The sequence below is a fragment of the Megalops cyprinoides genome, chromosome 2 (genome assembly GCF_013368585.1).
Source record: "Megalops cyprinoides isolate fMegCyp1 chromosome 2, fMegCyp1.pri, whole genome shotgun sequence".
Taxonomy (NCBI): domain Eukaryota; kingdom Metazoa; phylum Chordata; class Actinopteri; order Elopiformes; family Megalopidae; genus Megalops; species Megalops cyprinoides.
Window position 1 is genome coordinate 27,794,595 of NC_050584.1, and position 20,730 is coordinate 27,815,324.

General features: G+C 46.1%; 1 protein-coding gene across 2 annotated transcripts in view; it reads right to left on the reverse strand.

Moving 5' to 3' along the window:
* Positions 1–226: 226 nt before the first annotated feature.
* LOC118772725 (matrix metalloproteinase-16-like) overlaps positions 227–20,730 on the reverse strand; it is a 63,641-nt gene continuing 43,137 nt past the window's right edge. For both annotated transcript variants that reach the window (XM_036521291.1, XM_036521290.1), the window contains 5 exons: positions 20,116–20,330; positions 11,207–11,345; positions 4,172–4,322; positions 3,579–3,694; positions 227–1,326 (listed from right to left, as the gene is read on the reverse strand). In XM_036521291.1, coding sequence (XP_036377184.1) covers positions 992–1,326; positions 3,579–3,694; positions 4,172–4,322; positions 11,207–11,345; positions 20,116–20,330 — 956 coding nt within the window. In that variant the 3' untranslated portion in view covers positions 227–991. The remainder of the gene's footprint in view (positions 1,327–3,578; positions 3,695–4,171; positions 4,323–11,206; positions 11,346–20,115; positions 20,331–20,730) is intronic.

Sequence of the window (20,730 nt, forward strand, 5' to 3'; positions counted from 1 at the left end):
CCCTCCTTCCCTTTAAACACAGGATGACTCTCTCTCTCTCTCTTTCTCTCAGTCCTTCCCCCAAGGGCTTGGCAAACTCTGTTAAACCGAAGGCTGTCAATCAAAAGAAGGATTCAGGGAGGAAAGCAGTGAACATGGCCCCACTGGCTCTTTCCACAAACAAACAAAGCAGTATACAAAAAAAAAACTAACAAACAAAAAAAGTCACGAGAAAGATGATGTGTAATTAAGGCGGTTAAAAATATTGCAAAGAGTTTTTGGCCCCTGTTTTTAACAGACTGCCACAACAGTCAATGTCCCCTGCTCCCAAGTCAATACAGAAGGTCAAGAGCAGAGAGAGTAGGAGAGAGAAAAAAAAAACAAATGATAGAAATATCAAAAACTAAAAAGAAAGCAATCCTCTTTGGACAGAGAGTTCATTTGCTCTTTATAATCTATTTGGTTTGGGTGTTTTCTTCAGGAGTACAATGTTTAAAGGGCACAAAAAACAAAGAAGAAGCTGTCCGTGAAAATAAATTATTCCAAAGATGATGCAAAAATCAAAATCAACAAAATAAAATAGCTGACTGATAACTTGTCAGCTCCAGCAAGTTTAGCAAGGGGCTTTTTCCTTTTTTCAGTTTTTGTTGTTTTTGTTTAGCGTGCAAAAAAGGGGATTAAGACCTAATCTGGACAGCTTTTTTATTTTCACCAAAGAAAGACCTGATGTGGTGAGGGGTATGACATAGTGCATCATGGGTGGAGCGTGAACTGAAAACCTTCCCCCTTATTCGGACGCACTGAGCAGAGGGGAGGCGGAGGGGACATGAAACGCCGGTCCTCTCTCGGGGGGAGGTGTGTTTAGGCAAAGGCCTGGCCCCCCCTCTCCACCCCCAAAAAACCGAGGAGTCGGAGGAGGTGGGGTTATAGGGGCCGTAAGTCCTGCGGGTTTAACATCGAGACGCCGCCGTGTCTGGCGGGGGGTCAGGGCGGTGGTGGGTGGGTCGAGACCTCACACCCACTCTTGCATGGAGCGCTTGCAGTACAGTATGTGGCGGGGTGTTCCTTTCCTCTTGAACTGAAAGACGGTGTAGACCAGCACCAGCAGGCAGAGGGCCAGGATGCAGGGGATGACGATGGCCACGGCCTTGACCGTGCCCGCCGTGTTGTCCAGCTTGATGACGATGTCCACGTCCTCCTGCGGGGGGCGCCGCTCCCGATCCGCGTCTGTGGAGACTTCGCAGCCCATGAAGTCCTTCAGGATGGACCTGGGGTAGCCTGGCTCCACCCGCAGCTTCTGGTTGTTGAACTTCCAGTACTCCTTACCCTTGTAGAAGTAGGTAAATCCTGAGAAGAACAGGGGCGAAAAACACAGTGACATGAGCATGCAGAGCAATTGTGAAGTAGTTACACGTTCATTTACTGTTATTAAGCACCTCTCTTTCTGGTCTGCCCTTCACATCATTAGAGGATGACTTTTTTAAATAGAATAATTCAGAGCGATCATAATCTCTTTTATATCACTGAAAGCAAACAGAATTCAGTGCAACAATTTGTGATGCTTGCTCATATGAAACAGACATCTTCGTATTCTAGTTCGCTCCCCAGTGCCATCTCCCAAGCCCAGTACTCCCATCACCCCTTAACTGCCATTACCCGTTGCCTGCCATTACCCCCATTACCCGTAATTCACCATTATCCCCATTAGCTATTCCCTGCGATTACCTCCATTACCCATTACCAACCATAAGTCACCATTACCCATTACCTGTGATTACCTCCATTACCAATTACCCACCATTACCCACCATTACGCCTATTACCCTGACTAACTGGAAATGTGTGTGACAGACGCGACACTGGGAAAGATCAAAGCACTGAGTGCTTGAAAAAAGCGCAGACAAAGGCACGGGTGTGAAAGCAAACAGCATCAGAATCAGTGCTCTAAGTTCCTGCAGTGTTTTCAGAGCAGATGGAGAGGCAGCGAAACGCGGGCAGAAACCCCTATGGGCCCCACTCGCCCAGCCGCTCTCTCTCTCTCTCTCTCTCTCTCTCCTGCACTCGCTCCTGTGTTCTATTATTCACACACTGCTTCCAGGACAGAGAGGCAGTAAAGGACGCATGTGCCGCCAAGCGACAGCCAGAGCCGTTCCCGTCACGAGGCGCCGCGAACGCTAACCTGGCTCCGAGTCACCGCCGGGCTGTGCCGGCAAAGTGAGCAGGGGGGTTCTGAAAGATTCATTTCTGGTTTTGGAGACAGCCTTGGCTCTGAGCTAGGCTCTTTGATGGGAAGAAAGATAAAAATAATAAAAAAATTTGAAAAAAAAAAACAGAGAGAGGAAGATCCAGAGAGGAAGCCGTCTGACTCGAATCACACAAACAGAGCGGGATGGCCGTGCCTCTTTGGCTTGTTGCCAAGGGGTTGCAGATTCCTCTGTGGAATGCGTCCAGCTGATGGTGTTTGATTAATTCCTGACTTGTCCAATCACTGAGAATGGGGGGACAATTGCCTCTTCTAGAGGCCTGCATCCATTCGTCAGCATTACGATGACCAGCATAGTTGGAGTGTGGCAGACGAGAGAGGGCAAAACAAACTGAAAAGCCCCTGTGTCTTTGCCGAAGGTGATTGCTGGTGATTAAGGGGCCTCTTTCTACTGCTCTGTCTGTCTGAGGTGACAAGTGGGATGGTGGCACTTAAGCTTGGCTGTCTAAGCAGCAGCAGTGTGGTGTAGCGGACAAGGGCAAAGGTTCATAATCCACAGGTTGGCAGTTTAATTCCCCACCGGGGTGCTGCTGTTGTACCCTTGGGAGAGGTGCTTAATTAACTTGAATTGCCTGATGGGTGACATGTATTAAAAAATTGATAAGAGCAAATGAAATGTGATATTATTTGCCCGTGTAGTGGGCCACTGTGCTCCCAGGTATATCCATCACACAGCTCCTGGAGGGAGAGGAGGGGGGGGTGGGACCAACAGAGCCTTCCCCTGTCTATGCAGATACAGCTGCACCTATGAAGAAAGCCCTGCTAATCTCACTGGCTAATGAAAACAGTCCAGTCTCACTCACTCACTTATGGATTTGATAGGTCCAGGCAGTGCCTTTATGTGCTGCTCAGCTATTTCCCACCATGGGCTTCAGTGTGATTTGGTCCTTAGCACACAAGTGCCACAAAAGTCACAAGTGACACAGTGTCAAGCTGAAAGTTTGATGTCTGAAAATAAAATCACACATACTGTACCTCTGTCATGTCACTAAGTTACCCCCCAACTGTAGCTGTAACTATTTTACCTCAAATTTAGCTGTAAACATGACAGTCCAATTGAGATCATAACTATCACAGAACAGCTGTAACTGCTTCACTATGCCTGTAGTTGTAATTGTTATACCCCAACTGTAACAGTTACACCTCAGTTGTAACTTTAATTGCTACATTCCAGCTGTATCTATTGCACCCCAAATGTAGCTGTTACACACCACAGTAGCAATAACTGTTACACCTCAGCTGTAACAGTACCTATTACCCCCCAAACCCTCAGCTTGTAATTGTCACATCTTAGCTGTTAGTGTGGTTAGGGAGAGAGAGAGATGAAGGGCGGTACCATTGGCTTTATCCACAAAAGCCCCCTGGGGAGAGTCTGGGATGCCCTTCCACACAGTGATGTGCTTGGGGTAGCCTGGGTCCATGGTCCTCATCTCCTCGTTGTACCGCCAGTACCTGCCCCCAGTCGCAAAGAACAGCACGGTCACCCTCCATGGTCACGCCTTTTTCAGTGTGGTCATAATTCACAACCACATAGGGAAACTGAAGGCCAGTAACTAAAGGGTTAGGTCATTGTATGTGACAACAAACAGTGAGGTCACCCTAAGCAAAAATGCAGAAAGGTGATATGATTATCAGGATCTTGAACATCATCATTATCATCATTATCATTATATCATATCTCTCCATCACAACTCTCTGGCATCTAGACTGTTACATCTTCACCATTAATTCATACATTTGTTAACTGCAGAGTCATTCCTCTAAATGTAACTCAAGATTGCCTTTGACAAACTTAATCAGCTGTTCTGAAATTAGTGTCAAACCACAGCTGACCAGCTCTAACACAGCTTTCAAGTGAGTAAACAAATGAACAAAAAAAAAGGACACTGACAAGTAAACAAGTATCACATCCAGAACAGGGGTACCAACCTGTCACCTTTGAAGAAGTAGGTCTTGGCCACGTCCTCCCACCAGACGGCCGTCTCGATGTTCTGCGTGGGCATGCCGCTGCCGAACATGGAGATGTCCTGAGGGTAGGTGGGCTGCAGTGTGGTGTCCTTAAACACCCAGAACCGGTTCCCTGGCAACAGGAAGAAGGCAAGGACAGCGGGGATCACTGGGCTGAGTGAGACTGTCCAGTTGAACCCAACTGTGGACAAAAACCCAGTGAACAGCTTTGGTTGGGCAGCAGTGTAGCATAGTGCTTAAGGAGCAGGGCTCATAATTGAAAGGTTGCTGGTTCAATTCCCCACAGGGGCACTGCTGCTGTACCCTTGGGCAAGGTTCTGAACCTATAATTACCTCAGTAAATATCCAGCTGTATAAATGGACAACGTTATAAAAACCTATAACTGATGTAAAGCGCTCTAGATGAGAGCGTCTGCTAAATGCCAGTAATGTAATGTAATGGTTGGCCATGTGAAGGATTTGTCAATCATCCAACAGCACCCGTTGGCCAGGTAGAGGAATTACAGATGCAGTCAGACACATTTCCCAGCTCTAACTGTTAAGCATTTATTTACTGTAAGTATAGAACCATTGGCTCAATTAGATGCTTTTAATGATAGCTGCATAACTGCATAGTAAAACAAAGATTTTTTTTTTGACCGCTGGTAGTTTGGTTCCTCGTAGCAAACATTTACATCACAGATGCTCAGCAGATGCTTGTATTCATTTTGATTGACAGAGCTTGCAATTTTTACCTGTTATCCATTTATACAACTGGATGTTTACCGAGACAATGTGGATTGAGTGACTTGCCCAAGGGTATAACAGCAGTGCCCCATTGAGGAATCAAACCAGCAACCTCCAGGTTATCAGCCCTTTTCCCTGCTACTACAGCACTGTGACTGTGATGCCCTGCGGTTGGCTATCAGACTTCAATGTTTCAGCCATGCAGTGTATATCCACGTTTTTCTGTTTTATTTATTTCTTTCTCAAGAGAGCATGAACTTAATATCAGCTACATTAGCGAGGTAATAAATGATATTTTAACAGAAGGCCCCCAGTCTGCCGTTTAAACTTTTTACCTTGAAGGCCAAAAGAGTGGTTTCCGATATCGGTTCCTCCAGAACTGCAGCTATTTACATGAATTCGGTATGGTTTAAAGTCCGCGGAGCAAGCAATCATCCAATTTCACACCCAGATTGCCTGTTTGTGCACCACCGTCAAAATAAGGAAAAAAAAATCCAACAGTCTCCTGCCGACGGGGCCTGGCAGTTCCCAGGCATTTAGATCCCCATTTTTCTGAAATGTCATCGTGCTCGTGGATCTGTAGCATGCGCTCGCACCGTCTCAGCCCCTGGGGGGTGGGGGGAGAGCGGCGGTGCGGGATGCTATTTCGACTCATTTTCTTCATTGGATTTTACTCTACTCCGCTCTTTTGTGACCTCACAGATGGATCATTCCCTTATTGGCGACATTATAAGCAAATGACAGGAAGTCAGTGAACTAAGCATCACTCTAGTCAGGAGAGCTCATTTATTACAGCCAGACATTACAACACCGTATGTATCATACCATACCATACCATACCATACCATACCATACCATACCATATCATACTATGTTTTTTATATCATGCAATAATGTATCATGTCATACAATACAGTGGCAGTGTAACATAGTGGTGAGGAACAGGGCTCATAAACAAAAGGTTTCTGGTTTGATTCCCTGCTGGGGCACTGCTGCTGTACCCTTAGGCAAGGTACTTAACCCAGAACTGCCTCAGTAAATATCAGTCTGTATAAATGGATAACATGTAAAAATTGTAACCTATGTAAACTGATCTGGATAAGAGCATCTGCTAAATGACTGTAATGTAAATTCAGGAATTTATAAAAGAGTAGGAGGAGAGAGGAGGGGAGGGGAGAGGACTACAACAGATTTTGAGGGGGTGAGAGAAACAGCGAGGGGGCGTTGGGGAGGGAGATACCAGTTCTCCGTGACAGGAAATTCCTGTCATTTAACCTAGGGCCATTCCCATGCCCCCACGCCGCAGGGACATGTGTGCTGCGCCAGCGATCGCTGGCAGAGGGACAGTGGCATGCTGGGTAAAGCTGGCCAGACCGGTGCGTGCGGGGGCGGGACTTGGAATGGCGGGGAGGAAGGGGCAGGGGTCGGGGAGGGGGGCGGTGGGTGAATTTCGCGTCTGTCTGAGCAGAGGTTTCGGTTCCCCTGCCCCTCAGGGAGTTCAGACAGGACGTCTGCACCAGGGCAGGGGCCTTCCTTTTTTTTCCTTTCAGGACATGCGAGTGCAAGAGTGTCTGAAGTAGTAGGTTCTTACACATTTCTCATATATATGTGGTTATTACATCACACATTTCCCATATATATGTGGTTATTACATTACAAATTTCTGTGGACAAGCTGTGGACAAGGTTCTGTCCCCGGCCATAAACGATACTGTTTGAAAACCATGAAAAATGTATGTATTCAACACTGAGTTTAAAATCACTCACTTTAGTGGTCACTCCCCAGTGAGGCATTAATCTCCATCTGTTCTCAGAGTGTTAATGGTGTCGGTGTTCCAAATCGGAATCTTATGAAACGCTGTGGGCTCTTTTTATTTTTTTTCCAAGTTTCCATATTTAAACATGCTAATTTTGCTGGACGTTCAGTTATATAATTGCGGTTCTTCCTCCACATGAAATGAAAACTTTTCACGGGAACATGAATATTGATTTTTTTTTCATGGTGTGGAATAACGCCTCCGCTTGAGTCTCAGCCAGATCAATATCCAGCTCTGTTAGAATCACGCACAAGCCCTCTCACATGAGAATGCTTGTTCAGTGCATATGGCCACACATGTCAATATGTACAGAGGCTAAATGGTGTTCACAGATGTAGGGCCTAAACAGAGATTCTCATTCATTTACCCGTTATTCACTTTTTTCTTTTTTTCCTCTTGTATAAGTGCAGGCCATTCCAGAATCCACTGCTGTGCACCAAATTGTGAGACAGAGAGAATGCTGGGAGAATGAGGTATCTTATGCCAACAGATCTAAATGTAACACACTTTGGTGGGCGTGGGGGGCTGGGGGGGGGGGGTGAAGTGCATTTTGCCAAAGGATGTAATATTAACACTTGAGGGACACTTTCAATACGAGATGTTTGTCTTCCTCACTGAGACTGTTAATATACGCAGCCCGCAGTCTGGTCAGCAGTAAAAAAGAAAAAAAACTAATAATAAAACAGCACATGCCCAAATTCACAGCATGTCAGATCAGGTCCAGATACCAGCAAACAAAATAAACCAAAAATAAACAGTTACAGTTAATTATTGTAATTGATTGTAAAAGTCATTTACAATCAATTACAATGAGAATGTGATGAGGAAACACGACAAGGCCAGACAAGGTTCATCTGAAACCTTCCTCCTGTGTGTTTGGGCTTCCCTTCCCTTCTACTACTAGGTAATCTGAACCAACAAATCTTTTTCTCCTTCCCAGAAGCGCAAAACACAAAAAAAAAGATTGTGCTTGCAATTGTCTTACAATCAAAACTTATATACGAGCATGAACTCATGGTTGATATTAATGTCCTGTCTCCCACAGTTTCCTCCTCTTTCTCACCCTCTCTCCCTTTCTCTCTCTCTATCTCTCCCTCTCCCTCTCTTTCTCTCTTTGTCTCTCTCTTTCTTTCTCTATCTCTCTCTCTCCCTCTTTCCCTCAGAGTCAAAATTCAATACTCCACTGACATGAAAAACACAAAGAGAGTTATTGCCAAGCCAAGGCTCCTAATGATGATGCACTGATATCATAACAACGTCTATTAATGATGGCACTACTGCTGTAATAATATACCACAGATAATGACAGGCTAATGTAAATTCCTTGCACATTTATCACTCCTTGGTTATTCATCTTTTTTCCTAATATTGTTGTTTTAGAACGTATTTTGTTCTCATATATATCACACTTGACCTCCCGTGTTGTCTCATGTGATATACTGTCACACAGCCGACCAGGAGAAGGGCCAAGTGTTCCTCCACCATTAAAATATTTACATTTATTCATTTTTTCTCTGTCCTTCAGCTGTGGCAAGTAGGGAAGGAACATTTTAAACTTAAAAAAATTACTTTGCACTTGTGGGTATTTTGTAGAACACACACTTCAGTCTCAGAGTGACTGTCCTTGACTTTCCGGAGCATGATTAATCTTTCAAGTGCACACCATACTACAGTGTTTTATATCGGTTGACAGATCCTAAGTCTCCATGACTTCTTTTTTTGTGCTTTGTGGTTCCTGGGTTCTGGAAGTGTCCCTGCTTATTCCACAAACCTCCTTGTTATCTCTGAGAGAGAAGATGCAGTTGTCTCTTCTTAGGGTCTGACAGCAATAAAAGTGCTATTTTGGTGTCAGAACCACACTGAAGGGCTGTCAGTTTCATAACATTGTTCAGCTGTTTAGCACTACATTGTATGTTAGCGGAGTGTGTTACGTGTTAGTGGATTAGCCTTGATTCTGGAAGCCAAACTCAGCGGGCTTGTGTTTTTTTTTTTTCTTTCGACGCTCAGATCTCTCTCTGTCTCTCACGGGAAAGCACAGTATGAACGCGAATCTAAACAGCTCTCCCTCACGTTCCTGTCCGACATTATGCCACATTAATAATGCAACACAATTTTACACATTTGTTTCCTTCAGCAGATGTGCCACGACGTCTTACCACGGCATGGGCACTTGGTGCTTAAAGAGACAGCCATCAAAGGATGCGTGTGGCAGAGAGCGAAGACGAAGAGCTTAAAAATAAATAAATAAAACAAACCTCTGTGATCCATGAGAGTGAGGAGAGCTTTGCTTCTCGCTCTCTCACACACATGGATTCTATGCACGCATCGACTGGCGTTCACCCGAAGAGACGCTCTCTATCGAGGATAAACAGCCAGTTTGCTGCGGTTACAGTCATCCTCAGTGCAGTCCAGGGGTTACCCCCCCCTATATACTTTTATAGCTAGACCCAGTGGCCTAATGGATAAGGCAGCATCAGCCTCTGGACCTGCAGACTGTGAGTACGAGTCCCACCTGGGTTGAGTAATTTGAGTGCAGTGGGCCATACACTTAAATGGTGTGAAAACCTAATGGGGTCTGTGTAGCACAGTGGTAAGGAGCGGCGCTTGTAACAAAAAGGTTGCCGGTTTGATTCCCCTCCGGGGCACTGCTGCTGTTCCCTTTAGCAAGGTACGTAATCTGCAGTTGCGTCAGTAAATATCCAGCTGAATAAATGGATAACATGTAAAAACTGCAACCTATGTACGTTGCTCTGGATAAGATTGTCTGCTAAATGACAATAATGTAGTGTAATATGTGTACTATCCCCTCTTCTCGTGAATCCTGCAGGGTTTTTTGGAAAATCGGGAAGATTCCAAGCATTCTGCCCCCGTCCCCAGGAGGATGGAACAGCTATTTTTCCTCCCATATGGACTCCGATGACATGACTGAGAAAGGGGGTGCTGAGATTTCCACCTCGTTTATGACCTTAGCGAGGATTCCAGGTGTTGCCCAGGCAACCGCCAAACACGATAACGTGAGACGGGGTCAACAGGTGAGGGATTTTTCTAAAATTTATGCGAGAGTGCAGCTCTACCTCCAATGGGTGGAGCTCTCATGTGCTATCCCACAGATCACTGATACAAACCAATCAGAGTGTGCTGCGGCCGAAAGCTGTCTTTCGGTTGGTTCATCGCAGTCAGTGATCGACAGCCCAGCAGGCTCCAGCCAGTACTGAGTTCACTGTGTCTCACTCTCCTGTCATCACTAAAAACCTCTTAGTCTCTCTCCTCTTTTTTTGTAGAAATCCTTGGAAAGTGGGCTCTGGGCTAAATAAAATAAAATAAACCACTGCGAATGATTTTGCCAGGCGTGTGATTCGCTGACGGATTCCCCTCCGTGATCTCAGCGAGATTTGGCAGCCGCGCGGTCCCGTGCAGGCGGTTTCAGAGGAATGCGTACCTCCACCCTGTGCAGCACGCGGCCATCTCCTAACTCCACAGTGCAGCGTCGAGGCCCTGGAGCAGTGGTGCGGTGCAGCGGCACGGCATGGGGCTGCTAACCCAAAGGTTACTTGTTGGAGTACCCATCTGGGGCACTGCTGTGTTACCCTTGGGTAAGGTACCCAACCTGATTGCCTCCGTATATGTCCAGCTTAAAAACTGAACGAAAATGTAAGCTACATAACTGGCTCTGAATGAGACCATCTGTTGAGCGAGTGCAGTGCTAGCATTGCTAGGTTTATCAGATTCCTCGGCTCATGCCTTTCCGCTCTGTAGCGATCTTCTACACACAGAATGCGAGGATTCGATAGCAAACTGTGGCTTTGTTCTCATAAAAAGGACACGAAAGTGGCATGTTTATGCCATTAAAAAAGGACCCGCTGTGCAACCACAGAAAATGGGTGTCCGTTCGATTCAATTTACATGGCGAAGCGATCGAACATCCTGACATTTCGCCATCAGTTTAGTATGTAAAGATCATGCTTCCTGTGAGAACACGTCTGGTTCTATTAATTTTGTCCGGGTTCCTCTGAACAGATCAATTCATAATTGGCTGTTGTATTTAACTGAAATTTTGATTTTAAAAATGCAAAACGTAAATGTCAGAACTCTCCCAGCCGTGCCATTATTTATGAAGAAGGACTCCAATTACCACTGCATAACTGCAGCATCTGTGTAACAGAGATCAGGGATGGGGCTGAGGTTATGTTTAGTCCCTGGTTTTATGCTTTTTTGTTTTCATCGACCTGTAGGATCAACACTATTATGTATAGCTCGACTGCCTCCGTCAAGGCACTTGTGTTACAAATTCAGCGAGAGAGAAGTGGAGAGGAGGTGTAGGACGTGCCAGTAACCCGGGAAATCATCGTCATGGTGCTATCCTTCTACTGTTATGGAAATAAATCAGCAGGCTTGAGTCCACCCCGTGCCACTTGGAGTGGGTCCCCGTGTGGTCAGCAGGGGCTCCCTCTTACCTTTGAAGAAGACGAACTTCCCCTCGCTGTTCTCGTAGACGGCGTCGATCTTGGGGGGCAGCCCCCTCCAGAAGTAGGAGATCTGCATGGGGTACCCTGGCATCACCGCGTTGTCCCGGACCCGCCAGAACCACTGGTCCTGAAGAGAGAGAGAGTGGGCCACAAACATGTCACAAACATGGTGCCTACAAAATGTGTAAAACGTGCTGCTGTCGAAATGTAGCTCTTAGATGATGAAAACACATCACTCTCAAAGCAAAGCACTTCCAAAACATGTAAAACACATCTTACTCAAAAACACGATGCTTACAAAATGTAAAAAAATCAATGCTGTGAAAACACAGTGCTCATAGAACAAAAACAAGCATTTATAAAATGTGTAAAACACATTGTACGCACTTACAAAACATGTAAGTCACCATCTTTCTCAGACCACAGCAGATATCAAAGCTGTAAACCACATCTTACTCAGAGCACTTAAAAAAGACAGGTCTCTGAAAGCACAGCCCTTCTCAATATAGGAAACACTGCTCTGTCAATGTACAGACCCAGATCAAAATGTAAAAGTCAGTTCTTATCAGTAAGTAAATCTTTTCTCTCAAACACACACACACACACACACACACGAACACACACAAATACACACACACACACACACACACACACACAATATGACACATCCACCAGCAAAAATATCACTCCCCCTCAGTGGCTGGCACCCAGAGGGCCTATCAGAATGGAGAAATGTAATATGGGGAAATCTCCCATGATAATGTGCGTGCGGCATCTCGGGTGGAGGACGGGGAGAGGCAAGGCTCCAGACTCTCTAATGAGTCCTCTAGACCTGCACTGCGGAAGGGGGGGGGGCTCAGACTCCCCAGGCGGAGGCTGGCCTGTCTGTCCCTCGGGAGTGTTCCCCTCATTAGGTGAAGTGTCTCTCTGAGAGGGGATACGGTGTGCTGTCTGAGACTCACTCTGTCATTATCCCCTCATTTGGACTGTTCAGCACAGCAGGACAACAGCTTCCTCACACACAATATTCTCACGGTACCACAGTAAAATGCGCTGCAATACAGCATAACCTTGTATGTTATAGAGGGGTATGGCAGTTTATGGTATGCAATGGCCTGGTATAGCTTGATTTTGTGTTGTGTAGTATTGTTTAGTATGGCAGGTACTATATTCCATTCCATTATTTTCACTTTGCAAATGATCTTATCCAGAGCAATTTATACAGGATACAGTTTTTACAAGCTGTCTCTTTATACAGCTGGTTATTTACAAGGCAATTGTTAATTAAATACCTTGCTCAACAGTACAGCAGCAGTGCCCCAGCAGGGAATCGAACCAGCAACCTTTTGGTTACAAGCCCTGCTCCTTACCACTATGATACAGGGCCAGCATACTGAATGACATGATATATTATTACATGACATGAAAGACCTGGTATAGTATATATAGTACATGGTATAAGACATTGTATAGTTTTGGTATGGCATAACATGATATGATATAGTTTTGGTATGGTGTAGCATTGTATGGTATAGCTTGGCATGGTGTGATGAATATGGTGACCTATGCCTCCAGTAACTGTTGCTCTGGCCATAACAAATGAGCTCTCCTAACTAGTATGATGCTTTGTTCACCTTTCTGTCATCTACTAATATATACCACTGAGTTCCTCTGTGTAACTCTAGATAGGAGCCTAGGCCAGGGAGAAGGCCCAGCTGGAGAAGCCATTTTGACTCTGTTTCACACTCCGCCCTCAGTGCAGAAGGAAACACCAGGTTTCAAACTGCTGCAGCATGTCCAGGTATTAGTGCCGAAACCTATTCAGGAAAGGGGAGGTGAGAGCCCCATCAGGATGCCATTTCGGTCCAATTCTCCCCCCCCCCCCCCCTTGGACATGAGCATTTTTCTTCAGCATTCGGCGTTCACTTTGTGCCAGTGGTTCAGTTTTTTCTCCTCTGTGAACATTACCTCTGTAGGATAACCAGAGACAGATCAAAAAGCGAAATTCGAGAGGGCAGTTTATTCCTTGCAGCTCAATAAAAACAGAAAAAGAGAAAGTGTTATTTTATGTTTTTTTTTCTACCGTTTCCTTTCAAGTAAACACTCTGAACTGAACTGGAGTCATGGACCATTTCAAGTTGTTTTTCCTGCAATAACAAAGAAAACATCAAACCCAACTACGAGGAAGGACAAGAGACTCTCAGAGAACACAGTTCATAACAGAGCATTATGCTATGTTACATTACTTTATTTATTTGGCTTTTTTCGCTTTTTGGGTGAAACGTGCGAGGCTTTCCACGTTTATTCAGCTTACTAAGCCAAGTCAAAGTCTCTCTCAAAGGTGTGGCCACATTGTTCCAGCTACGTGTGTCTCATGTCGCACAGATATGACCCCATTTTGGCAGTGCAATCTATTTTGTTCCCAAAGCCACTATGCTTGTCGTTGGAATCCAGCGTCGCTTACCAGGTGAGGCCTCTCCCAGGGCAGTGAATAGTCCAATCTCCCCCAAACCCCCACCACCCCCCTCCAGACCTCTACCTGCATGCAGTCTGTCACTCAACACCCTAGCAGGCTGAGGATGCTGCCCTCTTTGTGGTTACCCTTACGAGACAGGTCAGGTTGAACGCTTCATCTTCAGTGTGGTTACAATGTGATGAAACAAATAAATAAACACCTGGTCACAAGGTGAAAAGGGCGTTTATATGCAGAGTCGTCTAGCGCTGGCCTTTAGCGCACACACTCCATCACTCCCACACACTCTCTTTCTCACACTCTCTGTCTCCATCTCTCTCACACACACTTTATCTGTTTCTCTCAGAAGGCAAAACTGGTTTGTAGCAGGAGGTCTATAAATTATTTTTGGAACAAAAATAATAAAAGCACATATAAAAATATCAACTTCCTGCTATCGTTCATCTGCATATACCCGGCTTCCTACTGCGTGCTCTCTCTCTTCTTCTCTCTCTTGCTCGGTCTCTCTGTGGGGGAAAACAGCAGGTGTGTGCCTGAGTGGACTGGGGGGGTGTTGTGAAATAGAACAAAATGCTAACAAGTACCCACTCGCAGAACAGGAGAGAACAAAGTGACCCACAGCCCTTCACATCAAACGCTCACTCAGAGCCCAGCAGAAGAGGAGGAGATGGAGGAGGAGAGGAGAGACAGAGGGAGGGAGACAGAGAGCGATATAGCGAGATCGACAGAGTGAGAGGTGTGCTGAGAGGAAGAGTAAGGAGAGAGGGAAGGAAAAGCGGTTTAGAAAGGAAGAGGGGACAAGAAGGGGGAGGAGGAGGAGAGGGAGAGAGTATAAAGGTAGATGCGAGAGTCTGGCAGAGACTGACAGACATAGTACTCATCGGCACAGAAAATGCAAGGCCATGCTAAACAGAGGGAGGTCAAAGGTGAGCTAGATTTCACTGCTTGGCTGGCTCCTTTCAAGCTCTGACCCCACAAGGCCCGAAACTATCGCAGCACATTTGTTTGCTGTGCTTTTTTTCCCTCCAAAGTATGCAAACCCATCTCTGCCAATTGAGTAATTGGACACTGACTGGACGTTTTTTTTTTTTGTTTCCAACCATTGTTTGCAGATGCATTAGACACTTTAATTTGACATGGCACCTATTTTCGACTCCCTCAAACTCACACTGACGGGGGCCTTTCGTTCAAAGCGAACGCAAACACACAAACAAACAAAAGCCCGTGGCTTCCCGCTCTCGCATCCAATGATGCGTCAGATCACACGCTTGTTTGGGTACAGCAGCGTAGGTGCACCCAGCTGCCAGAGACTGAAATCTTTCACAGGAGCATGTACACTTAGATTCAGTTACCCCTGTACCTGTTTTTAATGCCAGTGTAAGACCCTTCTTAACTTATACCTACAAATACAATTTGTATTGGTTACCATCTATTTTATATCACCCTGTAGCTTGTCATATTTGTGTTGTTTTGTACTGTCACATATTATTTTAACTCTGCCCTATCCTGACTTGTCTTCGTTATTTGTCGTTGTAAACAAGCTAAAATAATAATAATAATAAGAAGAAGAAGAAGAAGAAGAAGAAAAAGAAGGAAGTAATACTCGGTTGATGTGGTTCTGCTTTAACAGCAACCTTCTCCTGCCTGTCGGAAAAAAAAGCAAAAATCCTTGCTGCTCGCACCACTAAATCTGTCCTTGGATCCAGGAAGGAAGCCCCCATATGCTGTGGCCTATATCAGGCTGTCTCCACGCTCAGTGCAGGACGGACAGCTTCCTGTCTGCGTGAGACCACCGCCGCCGGCAAAAACAAGGGCGACGTCCAGCATCAGATTTATCACCTTGTTTGGAAGGGGGGGGGGGGGTGTCTGGGGGGGTTTGGTGAGGTGATGGGATGGGAAGGGAGGGGGGAGATGGACACACATCTCGGTCAGGTCATGTGTGCCACACATACACTGCTCTGCACTGAAACATCAGGCATCTGCTGTGCTCTTCGATGCATGGCGCCATGCAAAGACAGGCAGGTATTTGAAATGCCCATGAATTTTGAAGGCTGTGTCTGATCTAGTGCCTCTATATTTTTGATGACAGTCTCCCCCATTGCATGTTTATAAGCATGAGGCTAGCACTTAGCCTTGATCAACTGCTCTGAATGAACTTTAAAGGGCCTGTAAATAAAAAGAGACCGTGTATGTGTGTGTGTTTATGTGTGTGTGTTACCTGTGCAAATGGTGCACCTCTCAAAGTACTGTTTCAGGACTCTGTTGGGATTGGAATTCCCTTTGGTGTTACCCATGGCAACAAACAACAACCCCCCTCCCGCCTTTCCAGAATAAGGCCATGATTGAGTGAGTGAGTATGTGTGTGTGTGTGTGTGTGTGTGTGTGTGTGTGTGAGACTGATTGAGTTACAGAACTGTCATTTTTTTCCATTACAGAGGCCTTACATGTAATAACTTTACTTATTTGTGTATGCTATTTAAGTAGCCCTGTCCACACATAGCTTACATTTTCCGTACAATCTGTTTATTCAACTAGATGTTTTTCGAGGGTATGTGTGAAGAGTACTGTCTCACGCGGGACTCAAAAATGCAAACTACTGGTCATGCAAAGTTTCTCCTGCAGGACACACTCAAAGGCAAAGGCAAGGTAGAGAGCCCGAAACCTCCTGATTCAGTCCTACAACTATCCCTCAACGCTTTATCAGTTTCATCCTCTATTTAAAGAAGCGCACAAGATTGACAAGAATATCTAACCTCACGATTCCAGCTTCTGCTTCGTTGGCTTCCATGACATGTGTCTCCAATTACTGTAAATGGTGGCACGCCTTGTAGTAGTAGCAGTAGTAGCAGCAAAAAAAAAAATCCCTAAAAAAGGAAGCTATCTCAGTGAGCAAAAATAAGCGCTATTTTCAGCCCTGGAGCCCTCCCCCCTCTCCCATCTTCAACTGACACCCCCCACACACATGAACCCCTGGAACTGAATTCGGCGGAGCTCTTCTGCCTCTGCAGGTTGACCCGCACCTGATCCCCCGTCTGGAGTGCACCTCTTTCCACGTAGTGGCTCCTTAGTTCGTGTGGGTGTCCATCTGAGGGAGTGCAAAAGAGACATATCTGCCCGCCTATTTTTGGGGAGGCAGTGATGATGTAACCCACCTCGCACTAGCTAATTGTGGATACTGTGCCTCGCTTGGGGGTGGGGGGGGGGGTGGGGGGGGGTTGCGTGAATTCTCAGCACCTTGATAAGAGGTCTGAGATATTTAGTAGTATGGTGATACCACTGTCTACAGCCTCACAGAAAGAGAAAGAGATAGAGAGAACGAGAAAGAGTGCATATTTCTGTATGTATATATGTGTGTTATATTATATTATGCTACATAGTTATAGGTGTTACATTTCATAGTGTGCATGGCTGCTTTGGAAACATTGGAAACAGAGAGAAAGGGAAAGGAAAGAAGAGAGAGAGAGGGTGAGAGAGAGGAGGGAGAGATCGAGTCTGATTTTTGTCATAATTAAAATATGGAATCACCACAGTATGAGTGATTCAGAGCTAAACTCTAAAGCAGCATACTTCACGATCCCTTCCTTCAGGTGGGTTCCCTCAAGTTACAGAAAGCACTGTTGCTTAACAATGGCAGAAACGGTTACGGAAGTCTCACAATTATCCATGAAAATGAGATGAAAACAAGTGCTGCTGTTCACCCGTTTGGATCACTAGAGGGCGGGCGGTGCAGTAAAAGGTCAAAAGGTCACAAGGTCAAAGAGTCCAAACGGTGAACCTCCAGGCTTTGCAGGGGCGGGTCTGACAGGCGAGATGAAGAGGTCTCCGCAAACAAAGGACTCCAGCCTGGATCCAAACGAGCTGACAGAACTCCGGCTTTCCGCGGGACCAGTGTGGGACATGAAGCAGGGGTCGGCTGAGTCACAGCAGCCCTGGCACGAAAGCGTGCTTAGCAGAAAGGAGGGAAACAAAAGAAAAAAACCTGGCAACACAGGGAACATCCAACAAAGAGGAAAGATAACCTCTTGAATGAAAAGAGTCATGAGTCACACACCTCCCCGAGCTGTAAGCTCCGTGTCTGGGCCTCGTGTCGACAGAGGAGAAATGTGGAAACTCCATCTAACCTCCAGCTGCACTGCCAGGCTAATAAGTCCTTTTGATTTCCTGTCACGTAGCTTTTGCGGTGTGTCTTAAAACCCCGCAATCGGCAGGCTGGCTGTGGCTGTGGTCTTTCAGACTGGGGGTTGCCGGGGACGATGCCCAGTGAGGGCGTAGTGGCGTGGGGGTTTCCGAGTCGAGACTGTGCATCGAACAATAGGCTGAGCGTTTTCCTGGAGCGCACTTCTTTCATTTGCGCCCACTCTACTTCTTCCACAAAAACAGCGCGTCAAAGACAAAGAAGAAAGAAGCTTCCCCCTCCACCCCTCCCCGGTTATGATTGGCTCTGACTAAAGACATGCAGAATGAGTGAGTTAGCAGCTGTATCATAATCACACAAGAGTGAGGAAAAAAAAAAAAAAAATTTTTTTAGAAAAAAAGTACAGTGTGTTTTTGGAAATTCAAAAAACGGCTACTGTGCTTTTAGCTTGTGGGCGAGCTCAGTTTATGCCATGAATACAAACTATTTATAACTCCAGAAAAAAAAAAAATAAAACAGGCAAAGGCACAGTCATTCTTTCTCTTTAAGGAGAACAGAGGACACCTTTGTGCTGCTCTGAGAGTTGGCCTCTGAGTGCCACAGGACCACTGTGGTCAGACTCTGAAGCACGTAGGCGAGAGTGAATGGATTGAACAGGAGACAGAACGGTGACACCAAACGAGATTTAAAGTTTGAGATTTCCCACTACATGGAGAATGGCACCTAAGGTTCTTCCATGAAAACTGATCCATATCTAACTTCTATTTTATCTTAACCTAAACATGATCCATACCTAACTTCTTCTTGGTTGACCTGACTGGTCAATGTGTGTGTAACCATCTTGAACAGCATTTTCACTGATAGATTTTTGACAGAAAGTTATCACATAAAGCGAGGAGTGTCTGGGTTTACATGCCTCCCAAATACCAGCAAAGGATCAATGCCTGACAACTAAATGCTTGGCTCAGCCAGCCAAACACTTTCACTGAGTTTATACATTTGACTACAACTGCAAGACGCAGTTCTGAAATGGCACAGACTCTCGATCTCTCTCTCACTCACTCTCACTCACTCACTTACTCACTCATGTGCTCACTCACTTCACTCTTTGAGATGAAGTAAAGATGTAAATTTTAACGCAAAGTAACAAATTCACTCCAGCAAAGCAGTCACAAGCCCAGATCCAGTGAAGACTGACGAGCCTCCAATAGGGCAGGCGGAAAATGTCAAACCTCTAATTGTCCTGAACCTTTGTTTAAAAAATGAATCACCTGCTACAGGGTGACCCATATTTAAACGGGCAGAGCTGTTAATCATACAACTGCAAAACAACAGCCAAAACCAAGTCTGGCACCATTCATATCTTAAAGGTCAGGTTTTAGCTTCAGTACTACATGCCTCCTCTGTCCTAAAAATTGCCAGTTAATTTTTCTTTCCTCAGAAACTAATTCTGTGTGCTTCTTACAGTATGAGCAAGAAATCATAAAACACTAATTAGCACACAGCTAAAACTTAGACCATTTATATGTAACTGTATGTGCTAAATACAGGTAACAGAGTGACTTTATATTCAGGCCCAGAAAACACCACTGATCTGTAACTCAGTCACATATATGCAATATTTGTGTAGCTCATGCATGGCACAATATTTCTGTAAAAGTTACCTGGACGTGGGCTTTTTTCACCTCGGTATTTGTTGTAATGAACTTCTGTTTCACAGTCCTCTAACTGCAGTGTTCCTTCAAAAACCCATAAAAAAGCTCTGCTCTGCTGTCATCCACACTTCACTTTGTTTCTCCAGGTCCCTTGCCTGTCCCGTCAATCAATCCAGATGGGCACTAAAAGCAGCCCTGTGTCTCTGTTGCACCCCGCCCCCACACACCATAGCCCAACTGCTTTTTCACTGGAACATTAACACCGGTGTGTATGTGACATTCATGACTCCACTGCCTGTACCCCTGTGCTGTTCTGTCACCTCAACTGCCACCCCCCACATCCCCCACAGCACCCTCACCCCTCCACTGCCCCTCACCCTCTGACTCCCTACCCCTACTCCAGCCCAAGCAGTGTTTCGTTGTAACATTAACACCTGTATATATGTGGCACACATGACCAAGATTTGTGTCTGTCGACGCCCCCCCCAACACCACCTCTACCCTCCCACCACCCAACCATCCCATCTCATCACCTTAGTAGCCACACCACACCCTCACCCCTCCATCACCCCACACCTCCCCCCTATCACCACCCCCTGACCATCAAACCACCCCACACCCCCCCCACTCCTACCTTAAACACAAACATCTCCCTTCGCAGTATGGCCAGGGTGTTGAATCCGCCGTCACAGATGTCCGGCTTGCCGCTGGGGTATGAGGGTTTGTCTCCCGTGGGCAGCCTGGGTGGTCGGGTCTGCCGGTCGTGCTTGCGGGGGTCCGATGGGGGAGAGCGGGGGGGCGGGGCCGTGGGCAGGGGCTGGGTGGGCTGAGGGATCTTGTCCGGGGGGCCTGGAGAGAAAAAGGAAAGGAAAAAATCTAAATCTCTACATAACACAACATATAACATGCAGCTACACGCTGCATGGCTGTTGCAGTGTTTATGGACGGTGCCGCCATCATTTGCGCCAAGCAACCACAGTGGTTACATGGTGGTGGCATGCTCTCAACAGTGGAGCGGACGACAGGGTTTTTCCCGCTGCGGGGGTCAGAGGAAGGTCAGAGATCCAGACTCTGTAGGACACATCGTGCCCAGGCGATAAGGAGAGCACCAAACAGGGCATGGAACACCAGGAACTCCCTGTCTTTGGGACATCCATTAGTGACAGCCACCTGTCCCCAAAAGTATGATGACATCCACAGTGTGCCGTGCCCACTTGTATCACATCCCTATTCTTATCCCCAGAGCTAA